Source organism: Asterias amurensis, chromosome 21 (genome assembly GCF_032118995.1).
Source record: "Asterias amurensis chromosome 21, ASM3211899v1".
In the NCBI taxonomy this organism is placed as follows: domain Eukaryota; kingdom Metazoa; phylum Echinodermata; class Asteroidea; order Forcipulatida; family Asteriidae; genus Asterias; species Asterias amurensis.
The window spans coordinates 3731050-3758164 of NC_092668.1; the positions used below are offsets into that span (position 1 = coordinate 3731050).

The 27115-nt window shown below is 39.4% G+C and overlaps 3 protein-coding genes across 4 annotated transcripts in view; 1 reads left to right on the plus strand and 2 right to left on the minus strand.

The window, feature by feature from the left end:
* Positions 1–1653: 1653 nt before the first annotated feature.
* Positions 1654–10206, minus strand: LOC139953293 (cytochrome c oxidase assembly protein COX18, mitochondrial-like). 2 transcript variants are annotated; one of them, XM_071952774.1, is made up of 7 exons: positions 10069–10206; positions 8501–8623; positions 7212–7748; positions 5454–5604; positions 4834–4955; positions 3982–4089; positions 1654–3365 (listed from the first exon to the last, which is right to left on the minus strand). In XM_071952774.1, the coding sequence occupies exons 2-7, from the start codon at positions 8564–8566 to the stop codon at positions 3186–3188; spliced, it is 1164 nt and encodes a 387-aa protein (XP_071808875.1). In that variant the 5' UTR covers positions 8567–8623; positions 10069–10206; the 3' UTR covers positions 1654–3185. The 2 variants fall into 2 exon arrangements, with proteins under 2 accessions (XP_071808875.1, XP_071808874.1); XM_071952773.1 differs by having other exon boundaries at positions 8501–8629.
* Positions 10207–10275: 69 nt separating this feature from the next.
* On the plus strand, positions 10276–14927 carry LOC139953083 (protein FAM241B-like). Its single transcript, XM_071952488.1, has 3 exons — positions 10276–10364; positions 11002–11111; positions 12270–14927. The coding sequence occupies exons 2-3, from the start codon at positions 11007–11009 to the stop codon at positions 12612–12614; spliced, it is 450 nt and encodes a 149-aa protein (XP_071808589.1). The 5' UTR covers positions 10276–10364; positions 11002–11006; the 3' UTR covers positions 12615–14927.
* A 4307-nt stretch (positions 14928–19234) lies between these two features.
* Positions 19235–27115, minus strand: part of LOC139953084 (calcium-activated potassium channel subunit alpha-1-like) — a 99964-nt gene continuing 92083 nt past the window's right edge. Inside the window, 10 exon segments of the mRNA XM_071952489.1 lie at positions 19235–19758; positions 19760–19817; positions 19819–19856; positions 19858–20052; positions 21169–21315; positions 21317–21351; positions 21354–21363; positions 22160–22290; positions 22985–23089; positions 26566–26905. Of these exon segments, the coding sequence (XP_071808590.1) occupies positions 19660–19758; positions 19760–19817; positions 19819–19856; positions 19858–20052; positions 21169–21315; positions 21317–21351; positions 21354–21363; positions 22160–22290; positions 22985–23089; positions 26566–26905 (1158 nt within the window). The 3' untranslated portion in view covers positions 19235–19659.

Sequence of the window (27115 nt, forward strand, 5' to 3'; positions counted from 1 at the left end):
CAGAGTGACGACCAGGCGTTCAGGGGACTCAAAGTCTGATCGAAACCAGCGTGGTGATCACCCATTAGAACCCTTAAGGGACTTGCCAGTCCCGGTCCCTCCTTTACTCTCCCACACGGAATATCTTCATCCACGCCTAATTTGGGGATAGACATGACGGACCCCAATCCACTACTGGTGCAAGCAGTAAAAGTCATGTCCCTCTTGGTACGGGCGGGATTCGAACCGGTGTACCAGCTCTGGATAGCACGCAATTGAACTATCCAGTGCACCGTGTCGCCACAGTGCCCGTTGGTGTTTGGAGATGATTTTTACACTACTTATATTATTCACTCACTGCGTCCAAGCAAAAAGAAAAGAGACTCATGCGGGAATTGAACCCGGGTCACGTAGATCCCAGTCCAACCCATACTTCGTGTAGCTACGGTTCCACATATGCTTCTACATGAATTTTTTAATACTTAATGACAGTTTAAGCAAATAATTGTAAACACTATAAACGGAATATAGGTTTTTGTTTATACTTTTATGAAGTATGAAAACAGTGTTTTGTAAAGGCAATTTAAATTTAAAAATCGAGCAAATATATCTTGAGAAAACGAATGATATACGAAACAGATAAGTAGGACTTTCTCTCTGCTCTTCAGCAAGTTGGTTATTTATCATTTTCAAATTTTGGCTCAAAAATGCTGGCTTTACCCCTTGTGATTTGTTCACTTGTTAGGGTTAGGAAATGTGGGTCAGCTATTTCACGGGCCTAACCATTAAATTGAGCAACCGAGTTAGGGGTTGGTGTTGACTTAGGATTGGGTGTGGGGGGGGGGGTGGGGGTAGGGGCGGTTATGGGTTAGGATGGGGGTTAGAGTTAGAATTTGGAATTGGGTTAGGGTTTGGGTTAGGGTTGCGGGTTAGGGTTGGGATTCAGGTTGTGGTTATGTGTTATAGCTAGAGTTGGGGTTTTGGGCAAGGGTTGGGGTAAGGGTTAGGTTTAGGGTTAGGGAACCTGGGTCAGCTACGCAAGGGCTATGTGACCTACCCAGTTGAGCAAACGGATTAGAATTTGGGATTAGGGTTCAGTTGGAGTTAGGATTTCAGTTAGGGTTAAGGGGTTAGGGTTGAACTAGAATTAGGGTTTAGGGTTTGGGTAAGGGTTAGGGGTTAGGTTTAAGAAACATGGGTCAGCTCTGTGACCTAACCAGTTGAGCAAACAGGTACCCTGCTTAAATGTGTTCGTTTCTAATATATAAAAAATAAATTTGTATTCTGAAACTAACTAGGGGTTTGTCCTAAATTACTCAAAGTACTCGACATTAACACAGGCAAGTCTGCAGGGTGAAAACCACTGGTTTATTATCAACTTCTGTACATAAAAGCTCCAGTCGCAAGGATTCTCAAATGATTTGTAAAATTATAACATTACTCAAAATTAAACATAATTGCAAAATGAAATCGGGAAGAAGTGTAAAGTTGAAATTCTGTATAAACAAGATAATGGTGTAGCATGGCTCATTTTGGAGAAAACCAGATTTTGTCCTCAGTTTTTCTTCTTTAAAGGTACTGGACACTACTGGTAATTTTCCACAATAATTGATAGCATAAATATTACTTGGTACCGAGCATTGGAGAGGCATTAGGCCCCCCCCCCCCCAAAAAAAAAAAAGAAAGAAAAAAAAAAAAAAAAACATGTTTAGCATCTTGACTTTTTAAAAAAGGATGAAGGAAGAGGGCATTTTTCCGTTTTTTTGTTATCAACGCATTTTTCTAGACAAATGGCCGGGATATTTTTCAAGATGGTTGCCAACTTTTTGGGACGGGCTTAAGTCTAAAATATACCTTGTTTAATAAAAAATAAATCAGGGATCATTAAAAATGTATAATTTTTTCAAAAAAAACCCCAAAACATCAGGTGGTCTCTTAAAGACACTGGACACTAATGGTAATTGTCAAAGACCAGTCTTCTCACTTAGTGTATCTCAACAAATGCATAAAGTAACAAACTTGTGAAATTTGAGCTCAATCGGTCGTCAAAGTTGCGAGATAATAATGAAAGAAAAAACACCCTTGTCACACGAAGTTGTGTGCTTTCAGATGCTTGATTTTGAGACCTCAAATTCTAAATCCGAGGTCTTGAAATCAAATTCGTGGAAAATTACTTCTTTCTCGACAACTACGTTACGTCAGAAGGAGCCGTTTCTCACAATGTTTTATACCATCAACCTCTCCCCCTTACTCGTCACCAAGAAAGGTTTTATGCTACCTATATTTTGAATAATTACCAATAGTGTCCACTGCCTTTAAAGGAAAGCAGGCGGGGAAGGTAAACATGATTTTTGTTATTTTGTTTTTGCCTTACCTCAACACGCTCTTGTTCTGACGTGTACAGAACCATTAACATGATTAAATTATATCCAAAGTATCAGTACAACTTACATAAGAATTCTTGAGTGCCTTTTGGCGACCCTAACCAGAAACATGTTTGAGCTTTGGTAATTGGTCGAGATTTTTCGCGTGTTCGGTTAAACCGCTGTTCCGACCAAACCGTAACCGACTCGTTGGCTCGGTTAGGCTTGGTTTTAAGATGGCAGACTCTAAAATCTATCAGAAAACGTACTGGAATTCTTTTAAAAAAGAAATACTTTGAAGCATAACAATTAAATAATGTTGATAAAATTACAAAGACTAAGTTCCATTCCTTGATAATAAAATGACGGCTATATATTTTGATAACATAAATTTTCAAGAGATGTAACTACGTCATGAACTGTTTCTGGTTATCGACCCGTTTTTGCGTAGCTCTCTGAAATTGTTCCGGTCAGTGAATTTGACGTCAGAAACTTGTTTCTGGTCATGGTCGCCAAAACACGCCCCAGATTTAACCTCAAAGCAAAGGGTTTTTATACCTTTTGTAGATCAATTGTTTGGGCCATGACATGAATCCCCTCTCAGTGTGACTAAAGATGGAGAAAAAGGTAACAAAAAACGCAGAGCGACGTTCATGAGAGTCGCATAAAAACCAATACTGGTAAATACCTTTTACATGCTAAATATCATTTCTTGTAACATTGTTTTACTCATTTTTTAAAACACCTCAGCAAGTTATTATTTAAGGGAAGCTTTTGAAAAAATGTCAACTGGTTGTTCGTACCTCGCAGTCCGTTTTCATCACGCTCTGTAGCTCATTCATTTCAAAACACCCTCTTTGAGAAATAGCGGATTCTGAAGGCCTGTTTCAATTCCTTCAAGGGGTGTTTCATCTCGGAGAGGGACGGAGGGATATCAAAAAATCGACGGAACATTGGCCACTTCAGCAGAGCAAACTGAGCCATTCCAGCTAAACTGGATGAGAGCCAGAAGAATGAAACAGCCTGGAATAAATGTAAAACAAATACAAATACAAACATAAACACCAACTCTAAAGCCTGGACCATACTTCCTGCGAGTGCGAATGCAAAGAAAATGTTGACATCATAGGGCTGTTTTTGCAGCGAATATTTCGCAGCAAATGTTTCGCAGCGAATGTTTCGCATCAAGTCCACTCATGCGAATTATTCATTGCAAGTTTGTAATGTCAAAATTCTTTAAAAATTTGTAAAATATATTTTTTAAAAAACAATGCTGTTTCGATCCAGATTCTATGGCTACCTCTGGTGTGTTTTTGCCGTTCGTAACCCTAAAAAACTGTATAAGAGATTTTAAATTTGCATCAGGGATAAAGAATATTAATTCAATTTTTTAAACAAAAGACACTGCTCTTGAATTGCAAGGGTCGTTGGGTTCGAATCCCACCCGAGTAACATGCCTGTGATATTTTTTCACAGGACTTGGGGAAAATACCGAGTATACAGCGCTTACACACATAGGTGTGTATGGGTAAAATTCAAAATTACTATAAAAAATACCTGTTTCGGTCATTGGCTGGTGATTAACCATTGGCCAATTCAACCGAAACAGTTATCGGATGCATACCCACAAATTACTTACCGCTGGCATCATGGTTGCTACGGGGATCATTCCTATAGAAACGAGACGAAACCAAATGGCGAGACGGTGCTGCAGTAGGGTTAATGGACCTCTCCTCAGCGACCACAACTGAAATCAAACAATCCATAAATTCAAGACCAGTTAAACCCTCTCATTGCAAGATTATTTGTACATAACCGCTGGTGTCAAATTTGTTTGAACACTCAAGCGAGAAGTATGCACACTTTCTCACAAAACAGAAAGCTTGTGTTCAATAGCCAGTCTCTATTATTACCTTCAAGATTTAATTATAGAGCATAATGACGTCGGCTCAGTTCTAAAAGGTCATTAATGGCAGTTTCATAATATTATAGATGCTTTGTCAGGTTTTTGGCTCCAAACATTAAAAAATTAATTTTTTTTGAGTGAATGGTATTTCAAAGAGTATCACCTGCTCTAATGAAAACAAGTAACTTTTACTTTTAATGGTCAGGAACCATGACAACAATTTAAAACGTTTCTTATAAAACACATAAGAATTGGTCACGTGATATATTGTCGGGATCTCGACAAAAACTAATTTTGAGCACTTTATTTCACTGCTACTAATAATCGGCGGACTTTCGCTGAGCAATGGCTCAAATGAAAGCCTGTAACTTTCTCGGCCCCCATCAAAATACCTATTGAATTTAAAATCAAAATTTTTGGGTCACATCGGCCAAAAATCTGACATAGCATCTTTAATAACAAAAAAGTAACTAACAAATTTGTATAAATTTGAAAAACTTAATATCAAAATCAGCAAATAAGTGTGTTACTGGGAAAACGATTCTTCTTGCCGAACAAATACTTTTTCTAAAAACTTGAGTTTACCTCAACCAGAGCAAGATTGACGACACCGAGCATGATGGGGATTAAGAGATCAGATTGACACATGTCAGCGAACCACAGCGTGCCCTGCGTCGTTAACTCTGGTAGGAAATCAATCTCTGGCTCTGTGGAAAGTAAAAAATATAAAATAATACATAAATTTAAAAACTTATCAACGATAGTGGCAGTCTGTCCATTCCTGTATGCCACATTCATAACAACAACATCCTTTTTTGAGGTCACATCGTTAAACAAAAAAAATATTCATTTTACATTTTTGTTTTCAAGAAGAAAAATTTTCTGTGTATTTATCATTAAACTTATCAATATAAACCACAAGGGAAACTGACTGGGTAAATTTGGAAATTAATTTAAACTAGAGTGGGATTTCGAACCAACGACCTCTGGTCATTAAACTTGCTAATCTTCTAATAACTTGTAACTGCACGAAGTGGGTTTTGACTTTAATTTGAAGAATTGGTGGTCAGTTTGAATTCAAATGCTTGGTGGCCACCATTGATAGAAATAAAAATTCAAAGGCCCTCATCCTCCTCTTTTTGGAAAAACCTGGATGATCAACTGGTAATTTTTATCAAAAAATAAGAGCTGACAATTCTTCTTACCGGCCATAAACAATTCAGGATAGGTTCCCGTCATCTGACCTATTGCCATGGTAACTGTAGTCCATACTCCCATCTGCATAAAGCCAACATAGAAGAGCTTTCTCGATTGGCACCGATGGTCAAAATGAAAATTATGCACAATGTTCTTGACCTGATGTAGGAGAGGATGTACAGAAAAATGTAAACAAAACTTAATACAGCAACAATGAAAGATTCTGGCAAAATGTGTAGCATATGGCTAAATTTGTATAATTTAATGGCTGAATAAACATCATTTTGACTGGGCTATATTATGCTGAACAATGGAAACGAACAATTAAACAAAACTGAGCAAGGCCTATGCGGTGTAGACGCACGTACACCACCATAATGATGAAGTGTCAATAGTTTAGTCTCAATTCAAGACTACTTTACCTGTTGAAAGGTACAGGGTACTCCGGCAATGGGAGACTTTCGGGACGCTTGGTGGCAGCAGACTTACCAGTTAAAATCCATTGTTCTCGGTAATGTGCGCATGCTCAGAACTACGTAAACAATTGAAATTTACCTGGTAAGTCTGCTGTTCAAAAGTCCCCCATTACTGTGATTGCCTTGGTTTTGTTCAAGGCCTGCATCAAGTATCAATAGTATAGTCTTAATTCAAGGCTACTTTACCTGTTAAAAGGCACAGGGCACCCGGCAATTACTATAGGTGCCTTGGGTTTTTTCAAGGCCAGCATCAAGTTTTAATAGTATAGTCTTAATTCAAGGCTACTTTACCTGTTAAAAGGCACAGGGCACCCGGCAATTACTGTAGGTGCCTTGGGTTTTTTTCAAGGCCTGCATCAAATATCAATAGTTTAGTCTTAATTCAAGACTACTTTGCCTATTGAAAGGCACAGAGAACCCTGGCAATATATGTGGGTGCTTTGGTTTTGTTTCAAGTATCAATATTTTAGTCTTAAAGACACTGGACACTATTGGTAATATTGTCTTCTCATTTGGTGTGTCTCAACATTAAGCATAAAATAACAAACATGTGAACATTTGAGCTCAATTGGTCATCGAAGTTGCGAGATATGACTGAAATACAAAACACCCTTGTCACACGAAGTGGTGTGCTTTCAGATGCTTGATTTCAAGACCTCAAATTCTAAATATGAGATCTCGAAATCAAATTCGTAAAAAATTACTTCTTTCTCAAAAACTACATTAGAGGGAGCCGTTTCTCACAATATTTTATACTATCAACAGCTCTCCATTACTCGTTACCAAATACTTTGAGTAATTACCAATAGTGTCCTTTGCCTATAAATCATAACTTTACCTGTTAGTAGGCACAGCGCACCCGGCAAATGTTTTGGGTGCCTTAGTCTTAAAGGAACACGTTGCCTTGGATCGGACGAGTTGGTTTATTAAAAGTGTTTGAAACCGTTTGTTATGAAATGGATATGGTTAGAAAGATGCTTTAAAAGTAGAATATAATGATCCACACAAGTATCACTCGAAACTGCACGGTTTTCCGTTTACGTCGCGAACTATCACGGTCGGCCATTTATGGGAGTCAAAATTTTGACTCCCATAAATGGCCGACCGTGTTAGTCGTCAGGGTAAAAAGAAAACCACGTAATTTCGAGGCATATTTGTGTAGATCATTGTATTCTTTTACAATATCTTTCTAACCATATACATTTTACAACAAACGGATACAGAACGATTTTCAAAGACCAACTCGACTGATCCAAGGCAACGTGTTCCTTTAATTCAAGGCTACTTTACCTGTTGACTGTAAAATTGAGCCATCTCCTTTTTAGACCAATTCAACTCCTTCGCAGCCAGTGACACCTGTTGCCTTATATGTTCCGCGTGGGCGTTAATCTCCGGCTGAACGTTTTCAATTCTTGCCAAAACTTTGTGCTGCCAAATGGAAAATGGTACGACGATCGCCCCGCGAAAGAGAAACGACGCCGTGAGTATCGTTAACCACCACGGCATTGCTGACACTTCATGAATGTGTTCTAGGAGTTCATAGCAACATTCAACAGGAGTTGGGATGTATGAAAGTGGTTCATCCACTCCAGTAACGGACACATTAAGGAGGCGCCTTTGATTTAAAAATTGGAGGTTCGTTGACGTTTGGGGAGAGAGCAAAAGACAAGTTCTGCTTGTAGTCATGTGACTTTTCACTAAATAGTCATGTGATCTCGTCATGTGAGAGAATGTTCTGTGCTGGTGTTGAGGTATCCTCCATCCCTGACGGAGTGAGAAGCTATGCGCAGCTGCTGAGCTCTTCTGTTGTCGAAGAAGCCTAGTTATCTTAGGTATTAAGCAAAACCAAATTGTGAAATTAATGCAAAATAGATGCCATTTGTGATAATGAAAAACTGTATAGCGCCTAACAACTTTAAAAGAAAGTCTCTAAGTGCTCAAAAGAACAAAAAGGAAATTAAAAACGATGAATTAGACAGAAATGTTTTAAATTTGAGAAGACTCTTGATGTAAGATGGTTGTACCTTGTTTGATGTGAAAGGGAGATTGTTCCATATTTGAGGTCCAGCCAACTGAAAAATAATAGTGACGCCTTAAATAGCACTCAGGTCTGTCACACAGTGACAGTCCTGGTGCTTCAAGATTATTAGCCCTGAAACTGTTAAATCATTCCTTTAATCATCTCAGCTCCCTGGGAAGTATACAGCTTGTGCTGGCAAATATGTAGCGCACTAACTTATCAGTCACAAGAATCATCATTCACTGCCCTCGCAGTACCCATTTACTCATTGGTGGAGAGAAGCGTTTAGTAAGTGTCTTGCTCAAGGACACATGTGTCTTGACCGGGACTCGAACCCACACTCTGCTGAATAGAAACACCAGAGCTCGAGTTCCAAATATTTTCTGGACTCGCAACAAGCTTGCGCGAGAACAGAATGCCTAATTTGTGGGAAATTTGGTTCCTAAAAACAACTATCGCTGCATAAAGGTGAAGAACAAAAAGTTTAGAATAGGATTTTGCCCACGAGGTTCAACAAAACGACAGAGGGAACGAGCCTCCTAGCTCAATCTAGACGTACCTGTTCACAAAATGAAGCCATTTTGCCATCACTGAGGATTGCACTGTTCAGCCTGGTAAGTGCCATAGCTAACTAGATGACAATTCTAGTATTTTATGGTGGTGCCGGTTTAACTTTTGCCTTCTATACCTAAACCGGAGTTGACGAAAAAGGAGAAAATTATTATTTATTACTATTAGTATTGTTGCGGGTTACTGGACCCAACAATGTTCTTTTAGACTATATCCAAGTTTTTTTTAATGCAAGTTCGCCTCAAACTAGGCTAAAAAGCCACTCTAGGTAAGGGGCTACAATAAGAAATTGATTAAAGTTATTATACACTTTTGGTAAACAGTATTGTCCAAGTCCCACACTTCGTGTATCACAACTTATACATGTATATAAAATAACAATCCTGTGGAAATTCAGGCTCAATCGGACAGTCGCGAGAAAATAACGGGAAAACCCACTCCTGTTTTCACACGTTTCGCCGTGTCATGACATGTGTTTATAACAAATCCGTAATTCTCGCTAACGTGAATTTATATTGTTTTACCGTTTTAACAAAAAGTAAAGCATTTCCTGACCTAAAATTTCAAGAGAAGTCTTTCACCATTTGTAAATCTGAGAACTTTTTTGTTTGTTGAAAGGGTCCAATGGCTTTAACCAAGAAAATAACTCAGAAGAGCGGAGGGCAGAAATAATATTGCTCTTAAAACAGTCCAGATTGTACTGTCGCACTAAATACCAACAACTAACGACAACAAATTTTAAATGCACTCTGAAAGAACATTTGAACATAAGTCATCCGTTAAATACATTTTGAGTGTGAACTTTCACAAGGATCTTAACAACTTGCTCTTATTCGAGGCGCGCACACATTCTCATAATTATTGAGTTGGGTTCCCTCAACCAACTGTAGGTGCGTTCGTTTAGCATCCCTGGGTCGACCCTGGTCTAACCTGGCTGGTACGCTCGAACAGCTTTGACGGGCTCCCCTTAACCCGGGTCAGCCCCCGGAAAAGTTTCCGTATGGCGCCACCACTTTTTCATTTGATATGAAATATAGGAACTTATTTACCTGATTGATATATCCCTTTTTCTAAAAATGAGTGAAAAAGTGGTGGCGCCATGCGGAAAGTTATCCCAGCCCCCACAATGCCTTGCTTGTGGAGTGGGTCACTTGTGGAGGTGACCTGATTATGAGGTGCATGCCGTCACCACATCTTCACAAGAGGGCGAGTGTGATCGGACGATTAGCTCTTGTCAGACTCAGGGGCTCACCCAACATGCCCAAGTCAAGTGAGCACTGTGGAGTGTGGGGTCGACCCCCAGGCCCAGCAGGGAAGCTTACCCAAGTCAACGTAACCAATGATCACGGTACGGTCAATTGCTAGGTGAAACTGAATACTGAAAGTGAAGGAACCCGACTAACTAATTCATTTGTTTAATTTGATTTTTACTCAAATTCAAAGTGAAAACTTGTGGGTTGTGTTGTGATGTATCTTTGATTTTGAACAATTTCAGGTGTAGAGCTGTCATCTTATTTATATGGGGCTACATAAAACTACACAATATTGTTCACTCACGCTTTCAAACGCCGAATCTGACAAGAGTTGCAAGCATTGTACAAATTCAGCAGGATTTGGCGGCAGAATGGCTTATGCTATGAACTTTTTAAAAAACTTTCGCACATTTCACTCACAAGAAGGCAGCCATTTTGTCTTTCAATTTTGCAGGGCGCCCTCATGCGGCTGCCAACCAAAACATGCTTGCGGGCGCTGTCACAAACTAAGGCGACGTGTACTGTGTGTAATGGGAAAATGCAGAAGCAACATACAAATTTTTCTAGCGAATATTTTTATCTTTGAAAATTTAATTTGAGGTAAGTAGCACAATCCTATGTAACAGTTTGATCTATAGGTTTTGTATATTCTAAAATAATGTTTGATTTATCCTTATAAAGATGAGAAAGATATGAAAGATAAGAAACACGACAACAACACCGCCAGCTTTTATGCGATAAAAATTATCATTACTTTTTGATACAAAACACGCCCATTTTTTACGAAATGATACAACTTCGTCAACGTGTGTACGTGTGTTGGATCCCGTGTGTTTCGTGGTTGGGGGGGGGGGGGGTATGTAGGTAAAAGTCTAATCCAATGTCACCTTCTACCTAGCATAAAGGAAGGAATTAGACGACATATCATGCCACCACTTTTTCACTTGACACTGAGCCCCTGAGGTGTTTTCTTACCGTAACCTAACACGAAGGGTTGTGGCATATATAAAGCTAGGGAAAAGTTTCCGTATGGCGCCACCACTTTTTCATTCGATATGAAATAATATAGTATCTAATTTACCTCAATGAGATATCCCTTTTTGTAAAAATAAGTGATAAAGTGGTGGCGCCATACGGAAAGTTATCCAAAGCTAGAAAACAGACAGAGCCCAGAGGGGAAAAAAAACATTCTGAAGTACTAAAAATAATATTTAAAATTGACCCTCTCATTCTGTAGTAACCATGGTGAGGATACTCGAAAATGGAGACATCGTTGCAGATAACGACCCAAGAGCTCAACAGTCCTCACATTCTGGCAATGCACCGAGAAATAGAGCTGGTCGCATGGTGAGTTTTTAGGCTGTAATCATTGAATTTTCTCAACAGCAACTATGCGTGGTCAGGTTGGCTTGTTCAGATGATCTTCCCGTCAAGGGAACTCGGCAAACTTCCACGTGAACAATGCCAAGCCAATCTCTCTCATACAAACATTGGGTTCATGTCTTCTTTTATGAATTGCACAAATCAAGAAACTGTGATCCAGTAACTAGACAACACAACATGTACTTATTCTAGTCATTGTGAAATCAGCAGTTAGCTAGGGGATTCGAACCCACAACCTTGTGATTGCAAGTCCTGCAGTATAACCACTGAACTACGATGACTGTTAGAGATGTCTCCCCTCACCTACCACCACCTCTGGGATCCCTGGTTCGAATCCTGCCAGGGGCACTATATGTGCATTGAGTTTTCAGTCCCTGATTGCAAGGTTTTTCCCTGAAATCATTCTCGTGGTGTTTTTTTTTTCAACATCTAAAACTGAAACTTTCTTATTTGTCTCCTCTCTCCATGGGGTTCTTTGGGCCAAGAATTGGCTAGTATAGTATAAAAGTTTTTTTTTTCTTTTTCCGGAGAGTCCTTGGCTTCACATGAAGATTAAACAAATGTTTGTGTTTGTCCAGAATTTTCATGTGTAACGAATTTGTGTGCCTTCAATTATTTCATTCTATTCTTGCATTGTTCTTTCTCATATATGTAAAGTACACAACTTCGGGGGGGAGGTCTCCATCCAACAAGCTTGCTTTTAGTAGACCTCCCCCACTTAATCTACAGGTTTCTCTCCTGCAGTGTTAGGCCTATATTTTGTTATTTTAAATGATTGAGTGGAAATAAATTGAACTATTAACTATGAAATGCAACAATTTGAGTAAACCTTTAAAAAGATACCTACAAGTAGACTTTGATATTTCAAACTTCAGTGATTTTAGATGAGACTGTATTTTTATTTTTATAAACTCCTATACTTTATTGGTATGTATTGCTAAATCTGCTAAATTGATAAATTTTATGAGTGTTTTCTATCTGTAAATAAGTTGCTGGTGTTTTTCGTTTTTGTTATTTGTGAAGCACTTTGAGGACTTGCATAAGGCGCTATACAAATGTTTTTCATTTATTTTATTATTATATACGTTGCCAATATTAATTTCTTGTCATTTCTACATCTAGGGCTATGTTCATGACAATAGCGAACCACATCAATACGGACACCAAGGTCAAGGGGCAGGGGTTCACCAAGGTCAGCAAGTGTCCGTCTTTCAATCGCTGAATCAGCGTCTGATTGGATTAGGCATCCCAAGCTTTAACATTGGAACGTACAGAATTGAACCGCTCGTGACTGTCGGTTTTCTTCTCGCAATGCTGTTTTTCGGACTGCCGGGATTACTATTTGCTGGACTCTTATTCGGTGTTGTTATAATGAGCGGTGGTGGGGGAGACAATGATGGGGACTCGGGGGGTGGTAGCGGAGCTCAACATCGACAACGAGCTGGAAGAGTTCTTAGACATAGGTGATCAGAACTTCTGTGAAGAGAAATAAACAAGAGATACCTCCTGCAGAGCTTGAATTTGAGAGACAATTCCACAAGACGACAGGGTTTGTTTACTCGACCACAATAGTTTTACAAAAGCAGAATCAAAATGAGAGAACAATTCCGCTGTGGTTCTCATGAACTGAGTTGTTTCTGAATGGACTGAACTTCTGTCCCAGGCTTGAATGTGAGAGAAAATTCCACAAGACCACAGGGCTTGTTTAATTAACGGAATAAAAATGAGGAAAACAAATGTATTCTGTGATTGTCATGAACTGAGTTGTCACTGACTGAACTGAAACCTCTGTCCAAGGCTTGCTGCTCAAAATGTTTACTCGGCCAGATATGTTTTCACAATTACCAGAATCAAAATGAAAAAAGAAAAAAAAAAGTTTTCTGTGATTGCCATGAACTGAGTTGTCACTGAATAAACTGACCATCCTGGGCTTGACTCGAGGGACAATACCACAAGACAAACAGCTTGTTGCTCAAAAGGTTTACTCACCCAGAACCGTTTTTACAATTACCAGAATCAAAGTGAGAACAAAACACAATTCTTCTGTGATTGTCATGAACTGAGTTGTCACTGGATGCACTGACCATCCAGGGCTTGAAATCGAGGGCCTCAAGACCACAGGTCTTATTGCTCTTTTAAAAATTTTTACTGAACCAAAATCGATTTTACAATGACCAGAATCAAAATGAGATAAAATTAGGTTGAATGCTGCAGTGAGAGCATGGCTTGATAAACTTTGTGCAATTGTATGCACGGGATATTTTTTTATCGGTAATGCAAGTCATGCTCTTGAGCAGTTGGCTGCAGCTCAACATCTTCACTGGAATAAGAATGTTGACCAAAGACAATTAACTCAGTCAGTTTAACTTAAAGGCAGTGAACACTATTGGTAATTACTCAATTTGATTTTGAGACCTCAGAATTAGATTTTGAGGTCTCGAAATCAAGCATCTGAAAGCACACAACTTCGTGTGACAAGGTGGGTTTTTTTCTTTCATAGTTATCTGGCAACCTCGACGACCAATTGAATTCAAATTGTCACAGGTTTGTTATTTTATGCATTCTGTTGAGATACACTGGTCTTTGACTACCAACAGTGTCCAGTGCCTTTAAGTTTATAATTACTTGGTGGTGAGCGAAAATGTTCACAGTCAACTATGTGGAGTACTCTTGTCGTTCGGATAAGTTTGTTGGGGGGGGGGGGGGTCCTATTGTTGTTATACTATTTCTTAGTTCTACCAAATTCCTCAGTGGGGTCCAAGTCGAGCAAACACAAACATTTGCAGGGTCCATTGTTTAAAGACTAGGACTCTTATTAGTAATCAAAATAATTGTAAGCATAAAAATGTACTTGGTAACGAGCATCAGAGAGCTGTTGATAGTATAAAACTTTGTGAGAAATTGCTCCCTCTGAAGTATGTTTTTTTTTTGAGAAAGAGGTAATTTCTCACTCAAATAATAAAAGACTTCAGCTGAAGCCTTTGATTATGCATCTGAAAGCACACAAAGAAATGCAACAAATGTGTTTTTCTTTCATAATTCTCTTGCAAATTTGATGACAAAATGAGCAAACTTTTCATACATTTGTTATTTTATGCATATGGGAAACACCAAGTGAGAATAGACCTTATGCTATGACGTCATCCAGCCGCCATCTTTGAGGTCAAATGGTGATGAAACAATCGAAACACACATAGATTGACCAATTAAAGTGAGGGCGCCATCCTGAAATGACGTCATGTGCATGAGGTCTATACCGGTCTTTGACAATGATCAAAAGGCACCTTTGAAAGGTGTCCATTGATAAACACGAGCCCGTGCACATACACCCAACATGAAGTACAATACGAACTTGAAATAGACACTATGTACATTCCTAAATCATAGCCGACTCCGTTTTGTGGTTCGGGTTGAATTGTGAACCTGAAATAAATATTTTTAAAAAGGTTAAAAACAACAATTGCTTCTGTCTTCAAAATTATTTATTTAATTGTGTGATTCTTAAAGTTGCCGTAAACCACATTTTTAACAATAAGGCAATTAAGATTTTTTTTTTTACAGGAAATATTTTAACAAATTTTCTCTTTTTTTTTTTTAAATGCATGTATTTATAAGTACCTGTAATGAACTGGATGAAACATTTCTTACAACTAGTTGCTGTAGTGTTTAAAGGATTTGGGTACTGTTTGTAACACAAAACACAGTATCCACAGATTTACAATAAACTTACACCGTTTGAAGATAATGATAGTAGAAAGCGTACCTTAAAATATTAGATGCTGAGGTGCTGAAGTTTTTTAGAAATGAGTAAAACAACTTGTTTTTACATGCTAAAATAATTTTCGTCTCATGATCAGTGAGGCAATAATTATTTTCATGACATTGTTTTACTCATTTCTCAAAAACTGCAGCACTTCAGCATGTAATATTTTCCGGGAAGCTTTCTACTATCATTATCTTCAAACTGTGTAAGTTAAGTGTAAATCTGTGGACATCGTGTTTTTTGTTCTACAAAAAGTACAGACCCGACAAAAAGTACATAGACCCTTTAAAGTTACACAATAAAGAGTGAGCGGTATCAGAACACTGCAAGCACAAACTAAAAGGAAAGACTTGTGCAGCAATTTATCCATGTTGGTGAAAAAAAATTCCACAAATATTACACTTTTACTTGAAACAACTTCAAATAAGAAATGACATACAATTCTGTGAACATTTAAATGAGTGTAAGATGGGCTCTAAATATTATATAAACTGCTAAAAATTGTATTTCTGAAATGAAAAAAAAACAAATAAAATAAAATAAAATAAAGATTTCTATGGTTCATGGTTTCTACCAACAATGTTTTTCTAATAAGATTTTTGGGAGTAAAACAAGGAAAGTTTTCTTGGTTTGTTTTCCTTCATATTTCAGGAAAGTCAATTTTAGCAGTGTACTTAAAACTACATGTACTATGCCAAATATGAGGCAGAGAGTGTGTTCCCCCCCCCCCAAAAAAAAAAACTCAACTGTTTGCAACACAATTGTTCCTCTTGTACAGATGTACCCCTCCCCTTTAAGGGTCAATTGAGACATCAAGGTCACAGCTATGCGGGACACCATGCCACATCGAGCGCAAAATGCTATAATATTTGTTCATGGACAAGTGGACAAGTCGTTAATGGTCCCACGCGGTGAGATAGATGAGTTGTGGCGGTGCTCTTGCGAGATCACTGCTCTCGCGCTAACTGCTGGTTGCTCGACTTCTACTCCTCGTTAAATGGGACTGTAGTTGTGAGAACAGTAGTCTCGCAGGGGGGGGGGGGGGGGGGAGGGGCAGCAGTCTCAGGAGAATACCGCGGGAATCGAGGGGAGAGCCGGAACGCTATCATCGCGACAGACATTTAACGACTTGTCCACAAGTCTAATATATTACCTGATTGTCAAAATAAACAACATGTAGACTGACGACATACGATTATGAACATTTTCTTAATAAATTCCTTATTCATTCATTCTTAATAAAAAATGTAAAGAGGTTTAAACCCTTTAGAGACTACGACGGCTTGTACCAAAGTGCCAATATAGCGGCCAAAAACAGCCGCCATTTCTGACCTATTTCCACTTACACAAAAAGGTCAAATGAAAGGTCATGTTCTGAATTGACCTTTTCCTTTCCATTTTAATATAGTATATAACATATCTGAAACAAAACAATTTTTCTGTTACATTTTTTTTTTTCCAGACACTTTGACACACACAAGTTTTGTCAAAACCTTAGCAATATTAGCCCTGTCTTGTTGAATGGTGATCATTACACAGACTGGAATAGTCTGTAAAGGGTTAAACACTGTATGATTGTCCTTGCATGGAGAAAATTTAATTAACATTGCACTTTTATCATGCAGGAATTCAAACATCATTAAACAGCATAAAAAGTGCATTTCTTAAGAGCAGGATTTTCCGACTAATAATTGTTATAACCACACAAATATTTTAAAAAACCCCAGGGCCAATTTCACAGAGCTGCTTACAAGCACAGAAAGTGTTAAGCACAATAAAATTATGCTTACCAGAATACGGTAACCCAGCCAAATTACCATTTCACATACACCATCTGTGAGTGGTATCCTGCTATTTTTCTGTTAAATCGACTACTAATTAAGCAGCTTTAAAAATATTGAGCATATTGGGCTCTCATTTATCATAAGCTGCTGTTAAGCAGATTGTTCTAAGCAAAACATCAGCAGGATACCAGCCACTTGATACTATAAATGTCAGTTTGGCTGGTAACCATATTTTGGTAAGCATATTTTTTTTGGTGCTTAGCTACTTTCTGTGCTAAAGCAGCTTTATGAAATTGTGCCCAGATTAGAAAGTCACCGAATAGGTAGTTTTAAGAAACTTGGAAAAGATCTTGTGGGCTTAGACAGGAGAGTGGAATTTAAGCATTTGTTATAGATTGTTTAATGTTTCCATCGCAGATATAATGAGAGATTTAATACCATGGTACATGCAGGAGATTTCTGTAGGAGTAATATTTACCTGTATAAAAAGTACTGATTATTGAGCCATAAAACTGCTGAGGGTATATATCGAGTATTAAAAGTAGTTTGAAAAAACTGTAATGGTTAAATAATTTTATTTCATTTTTTTCCCTCTTGGATGAGGGGAAGGTGTCAGGCAGCAACCTTTCATCCTAGTTCGATAAAATATTTACACTGAGATATCAGTCTCACATCTCAGAACCTGGAACAATAACATCTTTAAAGGAACACGTTGCCTTGGATTGGTCGAGTTGGTCTCTGTAAAGCGTTTGAAGCCATTTGTTATTAAATGCATCAGGGTAGAAAGATAATTTAAAAGTAGAATATAATGATCCACACAAAGATACCTCGTAATTGCCTGGTTTCCTTTTATTACATGTACGTCACGAAGAAAATACGGTTGGCCATTTTGTGGAGTCAAAATTTTGACTCCATAAATGGCCGACGATGTAAAAGGAAAACATTGCAATTTCGAGTGATACTTGTGTGGATCATTATATTCTACATTTAAAAGACAATATGTATGCATTTTATAAAAAACTGGTTTCAAATGCTTTTCAAAGACCAACTCGACCGATCCAAGGCAACGTGTTCCTGTAAGTGTGTGGACGAATGGATGGTAAGGATACACATGTCTCGTCCGTTACTTAAAAATCAAGGCACATAACAGTTTTGTTCTTAAATCGTAAGTACATGTACAAATAGTGTTCAGCCACTGCGACGACCAGTGCAAAGCCCCAAAAATATACAACTTTATATAATGTTTACCACAGCAGATTTTTAACAAACCAATTAATATACATACATAAGCACAAACTTGCAGCCAATTTCGCGACACGCTAGGATTAATCCTATCTCGAGTTAGGACGAGTAACTCGTCCTAACTAAGGATGGGTTCAATGCATACTAACGCCTTTGGATAGTTGAGAAGAGTTTGGTGAAATCGACTGCAGGAACAGTATTCATATTTTAAATGACAGGTTCAAAGAACATAATGCAACTGTAAGTAAAACAAAATTGCAGCAGTTGAACTATTTATCCTTTGGTAAAACCAAAATGAAAATTCAGTAATCTTTTGAATGTTCCAATTGTAGAGACCATTCACAAGTGACCTTTGACATCACAAAAGAGGCACTGAGCCTAGACTTCCCTGCAGCACGATTTGTACACAACCCAACCGAAAAGCACATCAAATAGCTTAAAACATGTAAATTTTTGTATAAAACTTGGATTTGTGTGGAAATTATTACAGAAATGTCAAACTAATTCCCACATGAGCTGGGCCCAATTTCATAGAGCTGCTTTTAAAAGCAGAAAATATTACTTTTTTTTGCTAAGCAGAAATGAGCAGGATACAGTCACTAATAGGGTACATGTGACATGATGGTTTGGCAGGTAACCTTATTCTAGTAAGCATTATTTTGTTTTGCTTAGCTACCTTTTTGGTAATTATCAAAGACCAGTCTTCTCAACATATGCATAAAACAACAAACCTGTGAAAATTTGAGTCTCTTTGGTAATAATAATGAAAGAAAAACACCCGTGTCACACGAAAGTTGTGTGCTTTCAGATGCTTGATTTCGAGACCCCCAATTCTAAATCTGGGGTCTCAAAATAAATTCGTGGAAATTTCCTTTTTTTCTCAAAAAACTACGTTACTTCAGAGGGAGCCCTTTCTCACAATGTTTTATACTATCAACCTCTCCCCATGACTCGTTACCAAGTAAGGTTTTATGGTAATAATTTTTTTGAGTAATTACCAACTAGTGTCCACTGCCTTTAAGCAGCTTTATGAATTGGGCCCATGTGTAGTATCTCAGCCTGCCCAGAATCGCCCTGGAATGTACAAAAGGTCGCTATCTTTGTAAACAAAGGTATCATGGTCAATCGTCAAAACAATCTCAGGCTTAAAAAAACCTTTTCAAAACACTTTCCTTGCTTAACGTTCCACCATTTGAAGAATAATTCATAAATGAAAATTATTCCTGCAGATAGAACAGACTAGATCTAACTTGCACTTTTGCCCAAACTTGCCATAAATAAATAAAGAAAAACGTTCCGTCTCCTGAAAACTTATATACAAAAATAAACACCTTCATAAATAAATATTTTATACAATTTAATTTGTATCTAACGTCTCACCCCACCACCAGTATTTCTTTAAATGTATAAAAGATACATCTATCATGCACAAGAAGTAAAACATGCACATACCAGCATGCACGCTTGATATAAACAGCATAATACTGCTCAATTCTTGACATTCTATAATGTAATAGTTAAGAATCGACCCTCTAAACAACCATATCCCACTTCTGCCCCCATTATATTGACCTCTGATCTTTAAAATGGTCTTCTGCTCAAGAGAACGATTTCCTGATTTCATCCACTTTCCATGTGTAACATTTTCCTTAATGTCAGTCTAATGCATAACTGCTCCTCTCCTCAGGTCGACTGATGACCCTTGACTTTTGACCTTTCACTATCAGCACACTGTAGTGCTGTTGTCATTAGCAACAGGTACCAAGGGCGGTGATGATTGGGTCGAAGTTTGGGCGGTCATCTCGACACTCCCAACAGAGTTTTCTTTTCTCAGTTTTATCTTTCTTTCGTTTCTTCTTCTTGTACTGCCCCCATTTGTTGACCCGGGCTTTGACTTTTTGCCTTAGATGGTGGGTAGGGAGTCAAAGTGGCGTAGGACAAACACGTGATCAGTGGACATGAGTTGGAACTCGTACGGTGGGTTTGTGATGGCATAGCGTTTGGAGGATGGAGTGGTAGTGGAGAGGGATGAATCACGGAACCGGTAGATACCGAAACAGAGCATCCCAAACTTCTTAATGGCCCCAATAAATAGGTCACCATACATCCCGCCATCCTGTTGTACAACGAGAAAGCGTTACGGAAATATTAAAAGACTTTCAATTGCAAAAGTTCAAGTCATAACAGTGTCAAGAATGAGATACATGTAATGGGTGCATTCCTTAAGCTTCCCTGGGTCGACCCCCGGTCTGTGGCCCCCCCCCCCCCCCCCCCCTCCCCCCCCCCCCCCCCACCCCCCCCCACCCCCCCCGGGTCAGCCCCCAGTGCCCTGCTTGTAGAGTGGGTCACTTGGGGGTGACCCGATGTGCAAGATAACACCACCAGATTGGGAGTGTGTTCCGAGCAATTAGCTCTTGTCAGGGGGCTCACCCGAGTGAGCACCGCAGGGTCGACCCAGGGAGCTAATCGAATGCACCCATTATGAATTAACTATACATAGTAAACTTGCGGGTGAGTATAACATGGTTAAATGACAATAACATGTGAAAATCTCTGTTGAGTCTAGTGTTGGTTCTGAAAAGAACATTTTGATCAGTATGCTCAGATCGTCTTCAGGAGAAATCAAAATCAAACGATCAGAGCAAACGTTTATTTTTCCAGAAGCAACACTACTCAAAAGAGATTTTCACATGAGTGTTACCATAGACCTCTCTTAGCTATACTTCCACCATGCAAAGTTTCAAATCCTACTTACTATTTAAAGGCAGTGGACACTATTGGTAATTACTCAAAATAATTATTGCATAAAACCTTTCTTGGTGATGATTAATGGGGAGAGGTTGATGGTATAAAACATTGTGAGAAACCGCTCCCTCTGAAGTGCCATAGTTTTCGAGAAAGAAGTAACTTTCCACGAATTTTGTTTTCGAGACCTCAGATTTAGAACTTGAGGTCTCGAAATCAACCATCTAAACGCACACAAATTCGTTCGACTAGGGTGTTTTTTTCTTTTCATTATTATCTCGCAAGTTCGATGAGTGATTGAGCTCAATTTTCACAGGTTTGTTATTTTATGCATATGTTGAGATACATCAACTGTGAAGGCTAGTCTTTGACAATTACCGATAGTGTCCACTGCCTTTAATTGATTGATAAATAAATTTGGGACACACAAAATCACACACAAAAAACTACAAACCAAAAGAGAAAATGGGTCTGAAAATATACTTACCCCAAACTGCGATAGAGGGCCATCTATGAGCGGAATCTGCGCCACTCTGCATCTATCTCTGTTAGCTAAGAGATCAGGGGTGCTCATACCAGGTTTCATATCGCCTCCTTCTGCTAAGATCTGCTCTAGTTCGGGAGTGGCACCCCCCTGTAATCAGCGTTCTGATCAAGGTGAGAGCATTACATTGAAGTAAGTCTGAAACAAAATCAAATATATTGATATTTACAGACACGTTTTTTTTTCTTTCCCAAACATGATTCGAATTACAGTCATGACACTTGAGCTAGACACTCAACTAAAATTGTTTCTTTTCACCCAGGGCCCGGGTAAATGGGTACCTGTGAGGGCAGAGATGGTTCTTGTGATTGATTTAGCTTGGTGCGCTACATCATCGAGTGATGATTTGAGCGCTATGCAAGAAACAGTAAATAATAATAATAATAATAATACCAAAAGTCTTATATAGCGCACATAAGGTACTCAAGGCGCTTAGTATATATACATTATACAGAAATATGGGTTATTGAAGTTAAAATAATTCTGAGACCCAATTATGTAGCACCTTATAAGGGTTTACAAGGTGCTACGGTGCACTCAGTAGCCACAGCCAGGAACACTAGGGTGAACCCCTTCTATTTTGGATAAAGTGCACTGGGTTCTTTTACATACGATACACAATACATGGGACCAACGGCTTTTCTCTTTTGTTTTCATCTCAAAGCGCATAGAGACTTCTCTGTGATTGTGATATACGTAATACAAAAATGGTTCATAAATATCATTACATCCCACCCGAAGGACGAAACATTAAAGTGTCTTGCTTAAGGACACAAGTGTCACGACCGAGGCTCCCACCCACGCTCTGCTTTTAAATCCTTCTTCCAATGGCAATATCATACCTCCTCAGTTGCGGAGGGGTGGGGGGAGGGGGGGGGGAGGGGGGGGTGGGGAAGGGAAGAGAGGGAGGGGGAAGAGTCTCTTGTATACTTACAGCACTCATCAGGGAGTCAAGTACACTAACAGCAAAAGCTGTACCACAAGCAAAAGGCTGAGTTAGGTAGAGTTCTGTGTTAGGATCATCATCGTCATCCTGATCCAAGAATTGCACGTTGCAGTCGTTCACTAGAAATGAAAAGAAAACAAACATACATGTAAAGCACAAACCTAAAATGCGGAAATAAAGGCACTGTGAACACATTTCGTAATTGTCAGAGACCAGTATTCTCACTTGGTGTATCCCAGCATATGAAGTCTCTTATCATTTGAGTAATAAATTACCTCTTTCTCAAAAACTATGTTACTTCAGAGGGAGCTGTTCGTCACAATGTTGTAAACTATCAACAGCTCTCCATTGCTTGTTACCAAAAATTGTTAAACAGGTATCTATCACAGCAGTACAACACAAGTTAAGTGCCTTGCCAAAATTACGGGATCTTGGTGAATAGCCAATGGGCGTTATGGCCAAGGGGTGGTTGGCCCCGGGCCGGGTCGTGGTAGAGCTGGTAGAGCAACGGACTCAAGCTCTGCGAGTGCTTCTGCTTAGCAGAGTATGGCTTCGAGTCCCGGTCGTGACACTTTAGTTCCTAAGCAAGATACTTAACTAAAATTGCTTCTCTCCACCCCAGGGGTAAATGGGTACCTGTTAGGGCAGAGATGGTTCTTGTGTTTGATTTAGCTTAGAGCGCTACATATTTTGGCAGCACAGACTGTATACTAATTCACCCAGTGACCAGGGGTACTAATGTTAAGCCCTTTGAGACGCCATAAAACCCTACATAAAAAAACAACAATTTTGATTTATCATTGGTGCACTCACCCAATTCAGTTATCATCGGAACGTTGGCTCCCACAGCGGATCCTCTCCGCCCTGGGTTATCCCTCCTCGGACTGTCCATTCGAGGGAGTTGCATCGGCATAATCGCTGTCAAAAGAGTTCACCCACAGAAATTAAATTAGGAATTCTTAGAATGTATACATTATTTGAGGCATTGCATGATGAGGTATCTATATATATTTGATATGGAAAGGTTTTCGTTAACACCATGTACATAATGACTATCTCTAAATGAGTTGGGGCGGTTCTGAAAAGAACCGCTGGTTTCAACTCGACGTTTCGATCAGTATGCTCTGCTTTCTCCAGAAGACGATCAGAGCATACTGATCGAAACCACAAGTTGAAACCAGCGGTTCTTTTCAGGACCACCCCATCTCATTTAGAGATAGTCATTGCATGGTGTTACCACAAACCTTTCCATATAATATTTCCACCACCTTGCAAAGTTTCAAATCCTACTTAATATATATTTGATTTGCGGTAACACCATGTGTGTATATACCGTGTATATACCTGCCAGGAAGAGTTTTTCTTTATAGAGAACTGTCTCTATATTCTACTACCGCGGAGTAGATCTATCGGATTGTTCTAAGAATGTCGGAATGCACAGAATGCGAGAGAGAGAATTTTTGGTGAATCTTCTCAAAGTATCCTGAGCATTCCTCTTATTTATTATTCGTACAAATACAACCTTGAAATCTTTGAGTAATACTTAGTGTTTAGTATCAATTATTAGTAAAACAAAATTCAAGCATAAAATATACAAGCTTAAATATTAGAGTATTACTATTTGATTAAATAATTAAGTAATTTTCAAGCAAAACAAACCCAGCAGATTAAAGTTCCACTCTAATCATTTTTCCCCGTTTTATAACCCCCAAATCATTTAAAATTGCCTTTATAAATCACATTATCAGAGCATCTATAAAAGGAACACACTGTGAGTTACTATGGCCCTTTTCGATTCCACGGCTTCGGCTTCAGATTCGGCTCAGGCTACAAATCCCGGCCAAAATCCTTGGGCCACCCATTCCTAACGTTATATAAAACCATTCCCTGTACACTTCCCATTGACAATAAACATTCTCTCCCCCGCCCCTCCGTCCCCTCGCTCAATGTCGACTGTAACGCAGAAGACCGCAAATTGGAACCAACATTGAAAGTGGGCAGGGGGGCCCGTCCGGCCCACTGCTCAATGTCGACTGTAACGCAGAAGAAGACTGCAAATTGGAACCAACATTGAAAGTGGGCAGGGGGGCCCGTCCGGCCCACTGCTCAATGTCGACTGTAACGCAGAAGAAGACCGCAAATTGGAACCAACATTGAAAGGGGGCAGGGGGGCCTAACGAGATATGGCCGGGATTGTAGCTAGGCCCCTCAGTTGTTTGGACTATACCCCTGCTCTGAGTTCAGGGATTCAGACTAGAGAATGGAAGTCAAATCCGAAAGCCAAAGCCGTGGATTCAAAAAGAGCCCTATGGGTGTACGTGTGCTTTATGTCACTTAACGGAATGACAAGGATGTGCCGAGCTTGGATGACTTGTGACCTAGGGTGACCTTTGACCTTGGGTGACATTTGACCTTGGATGACCTTCCAGTCAAGGTACAATTATCAGGATAAAATAAAAGAATGAATAGGGGAAAAAAAGTGGAAAAGATGAGAATAAAATAGGGAAATGTCAACTCGGAACATCAGAATTTTGAGGAAGATGAGAGAAATAAAAGAGCTTAAGATGGGCGAGAGAAAAAAGTAAAAAAGTCACGAAAGGATCCCTTGAGAGTATTTCATGGTGCAACCCTTCATCATGTCCAATTCCAATGAAATATGATCCAGTAATTAAAAAAAAGGTGTTTATTTATTTATTAATTTGTTTTGCTTTGTCTATTTTTCACAACTTTTGTGTATATTTTTTCGTAATGTTTCATTGTAAAGCGCTTTTATCATGCCCTTTGAGATAGAGCTACATTAAAGCACTGTATGTTATTATAATTCTTATGTCTGAAGCCCGTAACTAGGCTCATCAGGATGGTGTTTTTATCGGGTTTCCTTTAAAGCATTAAACGAACAAGAATATTTCCCCTGGACAGGATGCCTGTCTATAAGTTACATCCCAAGCCGGTACCCTGTTGTGCTCCTGGATGGAGAGAAGCAATTATGATAAAGTGCCTTGCTCTTGAAAGGACACAAGTGTCGCCGACTAGGGCAAGATTTGAACCCACATTCTGTAAATTACAGAACTCAAGTCCACTGGCTTAGACCGCTTGGCCATAACATCCCATAATTCTTTGATGCTTGGCTTTAAAATCTTGCAACCTTCTCAGAGGTCATCTTGACCATTTTGAATTGGTCCAAGTTGACCACCGTACAACATGGTATGATTTAGAAGTCTTGTTTTCTCACAGCTACTTCTTCGTTATCATAAAGGTCACCTAATATTGTGTGTCTATAATCGATACACAACCACTCATGGTAAGTGCGCTGATGAGCATGCAACAGTGGAACTTAGGCCGTGTCCGAAACAGTGACTTCGGCTAGAGCTACGGCTAGATCATGTGCGTCTGCCTATTCTTCAGCACTGGCAGACGCACTGATCTAGCCGTAGCTCTAGCCGAAGTCACCATTTTGGACTCTCATTTAAAAACTTCCCAAAAAGAACCATGCAGTTCAAACACAATCCATGCAGCTCTTTTTTTTCCCCCCCCCCCGATTCCAAAATCAATTTCATTCCAACTCGTGAAGAAATATTGTGCATTATCCACAGTAGTCTTGGTGCAAGATGTTCTTGTTGAGTTAGTCAACCTTTAGAGCTGGGGAATCGCGATAGTTGAGTGATAGTGAATGAAAACGTCTTGCACCAAGACTACATCCACAGGGTGAACAACACTTTAATCTTGTCTGAAGTCATATCAACATAAATAGCTTGTAGTGAGTGGGCGAAGAAACACAGGCAATACCATGCACGAGAGATCAACAATAGTCAAGAAATTTGGTACCTGGTGTTAGAATCTTCACATGGTGTGAAATAAGATAAGAAATAACTATAAATAGTAAACCTCTGGGTACAACCATGTGTAAAATCTCTTTTAGAAGGGTGTTGGCTATGATCTGAAGCGAGCCAATTTTGAACAGTATACTCTGCTTGTCTTCAGAGTTAAAACCATTTCAAAACATCAAGACCACAATGGCTCTTTTCAGACACTCCTCAAACAGTTTTTTTAGTACTGGCAAGTTTACTATTTATAGTTAATTCTATTGTCTCTTCTATCGACTCTTTCGAGATAAGTTGTTTGTAGTAAGTTTGACAGAGAAGCACAGACAAGACGGTGCAAGAGAAAGTAGGTTGGCTCCAAGACAGAAAACAATAATGAGAGAAATTAAACACATGGGTATTAGGGCTCTTGGGCACAAGACAATGAGATAAGAGGCAGCGAGAAGATTGAGAGAGTATATACAGAGAAGACAAAAGGAAACAATACAAGAGAGAAACAGTCATGCCAAGGTTTATGTCACAGGGTCCGACAGGTGGGGAGGCGGGGTTTGGTTTGACCACAGCGTCAATCACCGTCACTGTCATCCGTTGTCTTCAGCACATCCGTGTAATCCGACGGTCCCGACGGTCCTGACGGACCCTCATCATCTTCCTCCTCATCTTCCTCCTCAGATGAAGATCCAGGACCAACATCTCCCTCTGAATCCTCCTCATCTTCACCTTGTTCTTGAGCGACGAGGAGCCCCACTGAGTCGTCGAACATCATCGCCTTCAGATTCAACGACGCTAAGATGGTCTCCTTGTCTTGGAGGCTCTGATCCTCGGACGTGCTGTCGTTGGCCGAGAGGATGACACACATGTCGCACTGATTGACGTTGGCGGCGCGTAGATCAGCTCGGCTGAGTGGTGAACCCTTCAAGGATTTTAAACAGTTCACAATTACTCAACGTTAATCAATTCAGTCACTACAACCTGTCAGTACAGATATTTTCACATCGTGAATTATTGGAAAGTACACTCGGGTGAGCCCCTGACAAGGTCTAATCAAACGATCGCACTCGCCTGGTGACGGCATGTACAGGTCACCCCCAAGTGACCCACTCCACAAGCAGGGCACTGGGGG